Genomic DNA, 10,471 nt, shown 5'->3' with positions numbered 1-10,471 from the left:
GGGGTGGGGGGGGGGGGGGGGGGGGGGAGCCAGTGCTCGGCACTCCTGGCCCTTTGGTGTAGTGGTTTGGTGGGGTGGTTACGTGCGCGGACTCTAGTCTGGTCTCCACTCCTCCACTCGCAGCTGCTGGATGACCTTGGGCAAGACATAGTTCTGACAAGAGCTGACCTTGAAAAAGCCCCACCTACCTCACAGGGTGTCTGTTGTGGGGAGCCACTCTGTTTGTAAGCCACTCTGAGACTCCCGAGTGAAGGGTGGGGTATAAATCCAATCTCCTCCTCCTCCTTCTTCTCTCTTCTCTCTCACCAAGTGTGCGGTTAAGTGCGCGGACTCTAATCTGGGAGAACCGGGTTTGATTCCCCACTCCTCCGCTTGCACCTGCTGGATGACCTTGGGTCAGTCACAAGTTCTCTCAGAGCTATTCTCTCAGAAGTTTCTGTCAGAGCTCTCTCAGCCCCGCCTACCTCACAGGGTGTCTGTTGTGGGGAGGGGAAGGGAAAGGAGTTTGTAAGCGGCTCTGAGACTCCTTCGGGTAGTGAAGGGCGGGGTATAAATCCAATCTCTTCTTCCTCTTCCTCCACTTGCACCTGCTGGATGACCTTGGGCAAGCCATAGTCCTGTCAGAGCTGTCCTTAAAAAAGAGCAGTTCCTGTCAAGAGCTCTCTCAGCCCCACCGACCTCCCAGGGTGTCTGTCGTGGGGAGGGGAAGGGAAAGGAGTTTGGAAGCCGCTCTGAGACTCCTTCGGGTAGTGAAGGGCGGGGTATAAATCCAGTCTCCTCCTCCTCCTCCTCCTTTCTGACATGCCCAGGGCGGTGCCGATCACCATTTTGGGGTCAGGAAGGAATTTTCCTCCAGGCCAGATTGGTTTAGGGATCCTGGAAGGTTTTTTAAAAATATTTCCTTTGGGCACAGAGCAGGGGTCTGCAGGTTTATATTGCATATAAATCCAGTTGGAGCGCCAAAGAGGTGTGGCCTTTGTCTCCATTCAGATGGAGGCCGGAACGTCGTTAATTTCTCACCAACCTTTCCCTAAAAAAAAAATACCAAAGGCAATTTGTAGTAATAAATGTAACCATACCTAGAGAAACTTCCGTCCTAATAAATACAATCAGGAGTAAAGCCCGTCCCTCACAGCTAAAATCAGTCAAATGAGCCCCTCAAGCAGTGTTCCCTCTGAGCTGAGTTAGTGTGAGCCGGCTCACAGTTTTTTAGCCTCCAGCTCATAAATTTTTGTCTTTGCTCAGGAAGGATGGCTCCAGAGCAGTAGCCAAATCGCTCGCTCGCAACTTTAATGCCAGTAGCTCACAATGTAGAATTATTGCTCACAAGACCTCACAGCTTAGAGGGAGCATTGCCCTCGACACACACGCAGATCGGAGAGTTGCGGGGGGGGGGTCCCCAAATGCTTGAGATTATCGTAAGTGCTTTTTTTGCAGTGCTCACAGCACTTCTTACCTTCTCTTTCTCTCTCCTTCCACCACCACCTTTCCCCCATCAGGCCTACAAAACCTTTGCCAATAGAGTGAACAACCTGAAGAAGAAACTGGATCAGTTGAAGGCCACCCTCCCCGACCCCGAGGAGTCTCCTGTCCCCTCGCCGAGCATGGACGCCCCCTCCCCAACGGGCTCGGAGTCTCCCTTCCCAGGGATGGGGGAAGAGGAGAACTCTCCGTCGCCGCAGGCAGAGAGGAAGAAGTCGCCTTCTCTGGAGCTTGCGACAGACAACCGGGACGTTGAGGACATGGAGTTGTCGGATGTGGAGGAGGATGCCCCCAAGATTATCGGTACGTTTTGCCAGGGAAGGGCACCGCTCAGCACCCATCAGATTTGTCTTTTCGGCTCGACCTCCCCAAGGCCCTCGTTGACCAGTTCAGGCATTCAGCTAAATGGTTACACTTTTCTTGGGGGGGGGGGTTGTCACGGCTTAGGTGGGGTGTCACCTGACGCTGCCACCACTCTGGTTCCAGACTTCTCCCAAGCCTTTAGACCTCCCTTGTAGCTGAAAGGAGCGTGAGGACCAGGCAGAGTGAACAGTGAGAACGATTTATTTTATAGGAGGTCAAACAAACAAGGTGCAGGAGTAATAACAGTAAGTGGGTGAAAAGAAAAGTAATCAGATGCCCTAATGCATCTAAATATACTGTCCCTAGCTCACTATCTCAAGTGGCCTTAGTCTACTCACCCTTCCCTCAGGATGAGGGTTTCTTCCCCACAGCAGTCTCTTTCTTCTGGCCCTGTTCCCTGGGAAGAAGAACGGCTTCTCCTCTGGCACCAGTTCTTTTATTATAAGTCCCCTTTCTCTGTGATTGGCTAATTTTGGCTCCAAAACCTCTCAGGGCCTTCTGGGAGTTGTAGGCCTAGCCTCCTCCCACTGCTACACAGGCTCCCTGGGCCTGCTAGGCTTGCTTGCACAGCCCAGATCATGACGGGGTTTCAGGAAGCAAAATTTCCCCTGCCTTAGAGCCTAGGCTGCCACCTGTATAAACTGGCTAGCGGTCAAGGGTGGTTTGGATTCTGCAGTAGGATTGAAGTGGTCATTGTCTGGCTTGTTTCCTAACTGTTAAAAACCTAAGTAAGCGTACCAAAGAGTATTAATTACAAAGACATATAAGAAACCTAGTAGGGGCCCAAATAAAGCCTCATAAAATGTTCTAAGTTACAAATACACACAAAAAAGACAATATATGACCTGACGCGTTTCGGCTCACAAGAGCCTTCTTCAGAGGTCAAATAGTGCAAAATGCAACAAGTGACAGAGTCCCTGTAACACATTTAAGGCAATTAGCAAAGATAAAATAGGACCAGAATTGGAATGTTCCAATATGGAATTGAATGACACACCAAAAAGTTTCTGTTTGGGGCCACAAATATATCTGGCCTTGTGTCAGAAGTAGTTGTATATACTGGAACTAATATGTACCTTCCCGTATAGGTCCTAAGAGTGCAAGTAAAATTGCCTTAGTGCCATCAACATGTAACATATTGTGTATTTGTTACTGAGAACATTTTATGAGGCTTTATTTGGGCCCCTACTAGGTTTCTTATATGTCTTTGTAATAAGCACTCTTTTTTACACTCACTTATGTTTTCAACTTTTGGCCCTCAATTAGTTTTCTAAACTTCCTTTGGAGGTTTGTGCTTTGTTGGTTTAGATTTTCTCCCCTCTTTATTTTTTTGGTTGTTTCCTAACTGGCCAGTGAGTTGCATGATAAAAAAACAACCCATGCACTCATACGTTAACGCCATCTTCGCGCATGCTGGCATGAGACTGTTCAAACTTTTCATCTGAGGACGTCGTTGTGTCCTGGGAGGACTTCATCCACCACCACCCTTTTTTCTTCGCCTGGCTGGTTCTGTTCACCATGGAGAGAGTGACGGTTTCCTCTTGAGAATGGCGCAGACTTCTTCCCATGGATGAAGGCGTCAAAAGAAAATCCTGGGGTAGCCAGCCGCTTGGGAACCTAATAGCAGTAGTTGCTGAATTCATTGGTGGGAAAGCAATTAATACCTGAAGTGACCTGGAATAAACTGGAAGGGGTGAAGAGCGGAGAGACGCACATCCTCCTCCAAAAGTATGAACAGCTGAGTGTCACGGGCTGGGGTGCCAGTCAGAGGGAGTCCAGAACAGGCCAAGGTCAGGAGCCAAGAAGACAGTGCAGAGTCCAAAGAGCCAAGCCAGGATCTAACAGGAGCCAGGAACACAGAGCCAAGTCCAAAGCCAGGGGGTCCGAAGGTCTACTACGTGTAAGAGCCAAGCCAGAGTGGATGCTAGCAGCACGAAGCTGACTTGTTGCTTCCACGAAGGGTGTGGAATTAAATGCTGCTACCAATTAGCCAGCTGCACGATGGGCCAGGCTCCTGTTAGAACTCTGGGCTAGCCGAGCATCTCCCCTGTAGCCTGGCCTCTCAGTCGCTCCCTGAAACGAGTCACACGTGGGGGTGAGTCAGGAGGACTTTCCCCTTGCAGTTCTTCCTTCTTTTCTGGGCCAGGTGTGAAGACTCCTCTGCTGCTTCAGAGGGGCCAGCTGTGGTTTCTGCAGGCTCTGTCAGCTCATTCTCCTCCATGCCCATGACACTGAGACTCTCAGTACTTCCTTCCTGAATTAAGGCCGCTTGCAGACACGGTACTTGACCCGGTCCGTTGCTTTCACCCGGGTTAACCTCCCCGTTCAAAAGTCCGGTTGCTGCTCACCTCCTTGAGCGTCGCCTTGGTGGTGGTGGTGCTGGGAGGTGCCGTCAAGCCGCAGCTGACTTTGGGCACCCCTTGTGTTTTTTCCAAGGCAAGAGACATTCAGGGGTGGTTTGTCATTGCCTGCCTCTGTGTGACCCTGGACTTCCTTGGGGGAGTCTCATCCAAGGACTAACCATGGCTGACTAGAAATGTGAAGGCCCTGAAAAATTTTTTGGGGGGAAACGGTTTTTTCCCGTTTTTTTCCTGAAGCCCTTTTGTTTTTTTTCCGAAAAATTGGAAAAATTGAAAAAAGAAAAGAAAAAGAATTGATTATGGAACGTTTTATTTTATTTCTTCTTCTTCTTCTTCTTTATTTTCACATGATGAATAAAATATTTTAAGACAAGGTGTTCAGATATTTTCCAAATCATTTCTAAAATATATTATATGGTATCAGATTGATCTAATTTCTGTGCACTGAGGACAAGCAAGTCCTAGGTTACAAACTGAACTCTCCAATGCAAGAACAAGATGCATTTCTTTCTTTAGGAGGTGCGATTGTCAGAAGAAAATAAAAAAGTTTCAGTGGCTGCGGTCACACGGAGCATTAGGCACGCTAGAGAGACAGAAGAGAGGCGGATTTTCCGGGCGCGATCACACCGCCACATCTGGGAAGCGTAGAGCTCCCGTGGCTCACCCGAGGCTTCACTCCGAAGATGCGCTGTAAAAAACTAGTCCCTCCGAGGTACTAGTTTCCGGAAACCGCGGGGCATGGGCGGGCGTCTGATCGCGTTTCCGGTGGTAGTTCCGGCGCCCGCCCATGTCCCCTCACAAAAAGTGTTTTTTTCCAAGTCTCCACGGATACGCAGAAGCACCCAACGGAGCATGCGCACAAGCACCCAACGGAGCATGTGCACACTTTAGTTTAAAACAAAAAACACAACCCCGTTTGCCCCGCGGCCCCGGTTCTTTGCAGCGCCGCAGGATTGTCCTGTGATCGGCACCTCCCCCCTAACCACGGGACCTCCACGGGACGTCTGCTCGCGCAACCGCACGTTATTTTGCCCCGGGGGAAACAGCCACGCTTCCCCCCCACCGCGCATTTTCATGTGGGTGGGTATTCTGTTTGTAATAACTGTTTGGATACACTATATTTTTAATATGCTAGTTGTGATAATTTCATGCCAAGTAAAAATGGTCCATAGTCATATTTTATGTTCCTAAAATAACAGAATTACTTTCAATCTGGACAAGACAAAAGAAATGCTAATGTAGCATTTTTTCCAATTTTTCCGAAAATTTACGTTTTTTTCCAGAAAAAAAACCGGGGGGGGGAAATGGGTTTTTTCCCTCGCTTCAAAATTTCCGGAAATTTTACATCTCTGTGGCTGACTCTGCTTAGCTTTCAAGATCAGATGAGACTGGGCTAGGCTGGGATACCCAGGTCAGGGCAAGGAGGCGTTCAGAGGTGGCTTTTGCCATTTGCCTGCCTCTGCATAGCAACCCGGGATTTCCTTGGCGGTCTCCCATCCAAGTCCCAGCCAGGGCTCACCCTGCTTAGCTTCTGAGGTCTGACAGGAGTGGGCTACGGTAAGCAGAAAGAAATCCTAGAGAAGTGGGGGGTGGGGGGGAGTCTGCCTGGAGTGTTTTGCCCAGCAGTGAACAACTGACCTCCAGTTGCAAGCTTGCTTCTTCCTGTTTTCCAGCTTATCCATATAACCCTGAGTAAGGCGAATAATCAGCGGCCATCCTCTGTAGTTTCAGACATCTACGCCAAGCCCGGCAGCTGGCCCCTTTCCTGTCACGCTCTGACCTAGCCACAGTAATCCACGCGACGGTCCCCTCCAGGCTAGACTACTGTAGCTCGCTCTACGCTGGCCTGCCCTTGAGACTGACCCGGAAGCGCCAACTGATCCAGAACGCGGCAGCGCGTATCCTAACGGGAACACCACGGACCCCGCATATTCGGCCTGTGCTGCGCCAGCCGCACTGGCTTACAGTGGAGCACCGAGTTGAATTCAAGGTTTCGGTTCTGACCTTCTGGGACTGACGTATCTGCAGGACCGCCTCCTCCGTCACACCCCCGGGAGAGCATGACACCCCTCACAGAACAACTGACTGGTGGTCCCTGGCCCCAACCTCGTGGAACTCTCTGCCAAAAAACATCAGGGCCCCACGGGATCTCACGCCATTCCGCAGGGACCGTAAGGCAGAGATGTTCCACCAGGCGTTCGGTTGAGGACAGCGACGGTTCGACATCATGGCTGGCCACACTACTTGGCCCCTACTCCTTCGTCCCCCCCCCCCCCCCCGAACGTGTGAAGCACCCACAGCCCAGATAGGGGAGGGAGCTGCAAAATTTCCGCCTCTTGTTTTTAATTATTGTGTGTTTGCTGAGGCTTGGTTTTTATCCTGTGTTTTACGTTTTTAGAACTTTGTGTGTCGCCTAGAGCCCCACAACTGTGGGGACAGGCGACCAATAAATGGAATGAAATAAATAAATGAATAAACCCAATTGCCGCTTCCTTGTACTGATGTGCTGAGGCCAGGACTGCCTAAATCAGGGGCGGCCAAACTGTGGCTCGGAAGCCACATGTGGCTCTTTCCCACTTATCGTGCGGCTCCCGGCAGGGCGGCCGGGGAAGCGAAAGATCATTAGCAAGCAAGTATCATTGGACAAATAAATATCATTACCAATATCTGCCTTTACCGCTTTTGTCGTTATTTTTGGCAGTCTCATTTATTGTCAACAAAAAAGCAAAATTGTGTATTTCCCCGTAAAAAAGTGTAATAATTTGTTCATGTCCTGCGGCTCCCAAACATCTCACGTTTATTCTGTGTTGCTCTTACGTTAGGCAAGTTTGGCCACCCCCGGCCTGGAGCCACGCTGAGCCCCCAGGAAGAGTTTCCTTACGTTCCGTCCCCCTTCGTACTATGCAGGCAAAACCCAGATGCACGGGGGGGCGGGGGGGGGGGGGGGTGTTCAAGTCACTCGTCTGCAAGGGTGCCCACAGCCCTGAACCTCTGCCCATGGATCCTAGAGCCAGTGTGGTGTAGCAGTTAGAGTTTCAGACTAGGGTCTCCATTCTGCCACGGCAGCTCGCTGGGTGACCTTGGGCCAGTCACACGCTCTCAGCCAAAGCTCCCTCACAGGGTGTTCGGGAGGGTGAAAGTAGAGGAGAGAAGAATGATGTCAGCTGCTTTGGCTTCTCACTGGGTAAAACACGGGGTATAGTGTTCTGGTAGTTTGGTGTAGTGGTTAGGAGCGTGGACTCGAATCATAGAATGTTAAGAGTCGGAAGGGACCTTGCAGGTCATCTAGTCCAACCCCCTGCACTCTGCAGGGTTTGATTCCCCACTCTGGGAGAACCGGGTTTGATTCCCCACTCCCCCCCCCACATGCAGCTGCTGGGGTGACCTTGGGTCAGTCACAAGTTCTCTCAGAGCTGTTCTCTCCAGGGCAGTCCTCGAGAGAGCTCTCTCAGCCCCACCGACCTCACAGGCAGTGTTACTTCTAAGCTGAGTTAGTGTGAGCTAGCTCACAGTTTTTTAGCCTCTGGCTCACACATTTTTGTCTTAGCTCAGGGAGGATGGCTCCAGAGTAAACTAATTTGTGCCAAATTACTTGCTCACGACTTTAATGCCAGGAGCTCACAAAGTCGAATTTTTGCTCAGAAGACTCCACAGCTTAGAGGGAGCATTGCTCACAGGGTGTCTGTTGTGGGGAGGGGAAGGGCAAGGGGGTTGTAAGCCGCTCTGAGACTCCTTCGGGTAGTGAAGGGCGGGGTATGAATCCCATCTCTTCTTCTGTAAATAAAGTAAAATGAATTAAACAACAGCCCCGTATGAGACAATTGGAAGGTGCCACATCGTATCAACTGAACAGTGTCTCTTCTCTCCCCTGAACCTAGTGGAAGAGAGAAAGGAGAAGCCGGACGCTTCCGTGCCACCTGCCGCCAAGGTGACTGACAGCGCCATGAAATCACCTCCAGCCGTTGCGACACCGGCGGCGGGAGGGGGGGTGACGGCGGCGGCGGTGGCCACTGCCGCAAGCGCAACAGCTCTTGCTCCGGCCCCCGTCACCCCTCCAACACCAAAGCCGGCCAACCCCGCACCACTCCCTCCATCGCCAGCACTCGCGCTGCCCAACCTTGCCAACGTGGACCTGGCGAAGATCAGCTCCATCCTAAGCAGCTTGACCTCCGTGATGAAGAACACAGGTGAGCGGGTGGGGGCTTCCTCCAGAGCCGCTTGGCGCACGCTTCTCTCGGTTGAGCTGCAGGGTCCTCCGCGGAGTGGCACCGTTCACCCATGTAAGAGAGTCGCTCTAGGGTTGGGTCCTCTGCTGCCACTGGCAGTTCTTTCCCTCTCTCTGGGGAGCGTTCCCTGGGTGTAAAAGGAGCCTCTTGCGTCATGGTGGGTTGCCACTGTTAGCCTGGGGAATAGCATGCAAATCTGCATATTATCCTCACATGGTTTATTTTGCTGTTTTTTTACTACAAACAGAAGAGAAGGAAATGTTGGATCAGGCCAATGGCCCATCCAGGCCAACACTCTGGGTCACACAGTGGCCAAAAATACCAGGGGGCATCAGGAGGTCCAGCAGTGGGGCCAGGACACTAGAAGCCCTCCCGCTCTTGCCCCCCCCCCCCAGGCACCAAGAAGACAGAGCATCACCTGCCCCCAGACTGAGAGTTCCTATCCATACCTTCTGGCTAAGAGCCACTGATGGACCCCTCTGCTCTTAACATAAGAACATAAGAGAGAAGCCAATGTTGGATCAGGCCAATGGCCCATCCAGGCCAACAACTCTGTGTCACACAGTGGCCAGAAATACCAGGGGCCATCAGGAGGTCCAGCAGTGGGGCCAGGGCACTAGAAGCCCTCCCACCGTCTCGTCCCCCCCCCCCAGCACCAAGAAGACAGAGCATCACTTCCCCCAGACCAAGAGTTCCTGTCTATACCTTGTGGCTCATAGCCACCAATGGACTTCTGCTCCATATGTTTATCCAGTTCCCTCCATGCTTGTAGCTGCCGCCACCTCCTGTGGCAGGGAATTCCATGTGTTCATCACTCTTTGGGTGAAGAAGGACTTCCTTTTATCCGTTCTAACCCGACCGCTCAGCAATTTCATGGGGTTCCCACGAGTTCTTGTCTTGTGAGAAAGGGAGAAAAGTACCTCTCTCCCTACCTGCTCTATCCCGTGCATTTCCCAATGCTATAATATCCTTTTTGAGGTGTGGTGACCAGAACTGTACACAGTACTCCAAATGAGGTCGCACCATTGATTTACACAGGGGCATGATGATACATTATTTAGGCCTTGCTCAACAAAGGAGGGGCAAGGGAATCATAGCCCCACCATCAGAAGGCGTGGCCCATATGCTTCCAAACTAAACATGGGCAGTCGTAAGGACTAGCACACTTGAACGCACATCTGAAGCTGCCTTCTACCGAATCAGACCGCCAGTCCTTCAATGTCAGTATTGTCTATTCAGACTGGCAGCGGCTCTCCAGGGTCTCAGGCGGAGGTCTTTCCCATCACCTCCTGCCTGGTCCTTTTTAACTGGAGGTGCCAGGGAATGAACCTGGGACCTTCCGCATGCCAGGCAGAGGCTCTTCTGCTGGGTCACAGCCCCTCTTTACAGCTATCCAGGGTCTCAAGCGGAGGTCTTTCCCATCACCTCCTGCCTGGTCCTTTTTAACTGGAGGTGCCAGGGAATGAACCTGGGACCTTCCGCATGCCAGGCAGATGCTCTGCCACTGAGCCACGGCCCCTCTTTACAGCCCTCCGGGGTCTCAGGCGGAGGTCTTTCCCATCACCTGCTGCCTGGTCCTTTTAACTGGAGATGCTGGGGATTGAACCTGGGACCTTCCGCATGCCAAGCAGAGGCTGTACCACTGAGCCACAGCAAATACTAAACACTTCTGCATGTTCTTAAAAATATACTTAAAGTGCTCTTTAAAGCTCTGAGCATCTAGGTAAGCCACGTTGTCATATTAGTTTGGAAATAAAGCACCTTGGGGTGGTCGTGGAAGAACGTGGCCTCCATCTCTCGAGCCCAGGGAGGAATTTTGTTAGTGCCTTTTCTCTGGGCCCCTGTGTCAGGAACACCTTTGTCCATGTGCCAGGCACATAGTGAATTGGAAAGCCTCGGGGGGGGGGGGGTTTCTTTTAAGAAAATCAAATGTCTTGTCCTCAAGACATTGCGGAAAACAGTTTGAAAAATGTTTAGCTGGTGTCTCTCAGAAGCCCGGTTGAGGAGGAATTCTTAACTTCCTCCTGGGCCCGATGCTCA

The 10,471-nt window shown here is 51.4% G+C and overlaps 1 protein-coding gene across 1 annotated transcript in view; it reads left to right on the top strand.

Moving 5' to 3' along the window:
• The window catches only part of RPRD2 (regulation of nuclear pre-mRNA domain containing 2), a 95,839-nt gene that overhangs the window by 80,288 nt on the left and 5,080 nt on the right, over positions 1-10,471 (top strand). Inside the window, exons 8-9 of the mRNA XM_015410109.1 lie at positions 1,500-1,785; positions 8,084-8,392. Coding sequence (XP_015265595.1) covers positions 1,500-1,785; positions 8,084-8,392 — 595 coding nt within the window. The remainder of the gene's footprint in view (positions 1-1,499; positions 1,786-8,083; positions 8,393-10,471) is intronic.

Source organism: Gekko japonicus, unplaced genomic scaffold, assembly GCF_001447785.1.
Source record: "Gekko japonicus isolate JY-2015 unplaced genomic scaffold, Gekko_japonicus_V1.1 scaffold424, whole genome shotgun sequence".
Taxonomy (NCBI): domain Eukaryota; kingdom Metazoa; phylum Chordata; class Lepidosauria; order Squamata; family Gekkonidae; genus Gekko; species Gekko japonicus.
Note: the sequence above shows the minus strand (reverse complement) of the source record. Positions and strands in the feature narration are given on the sequence as shown.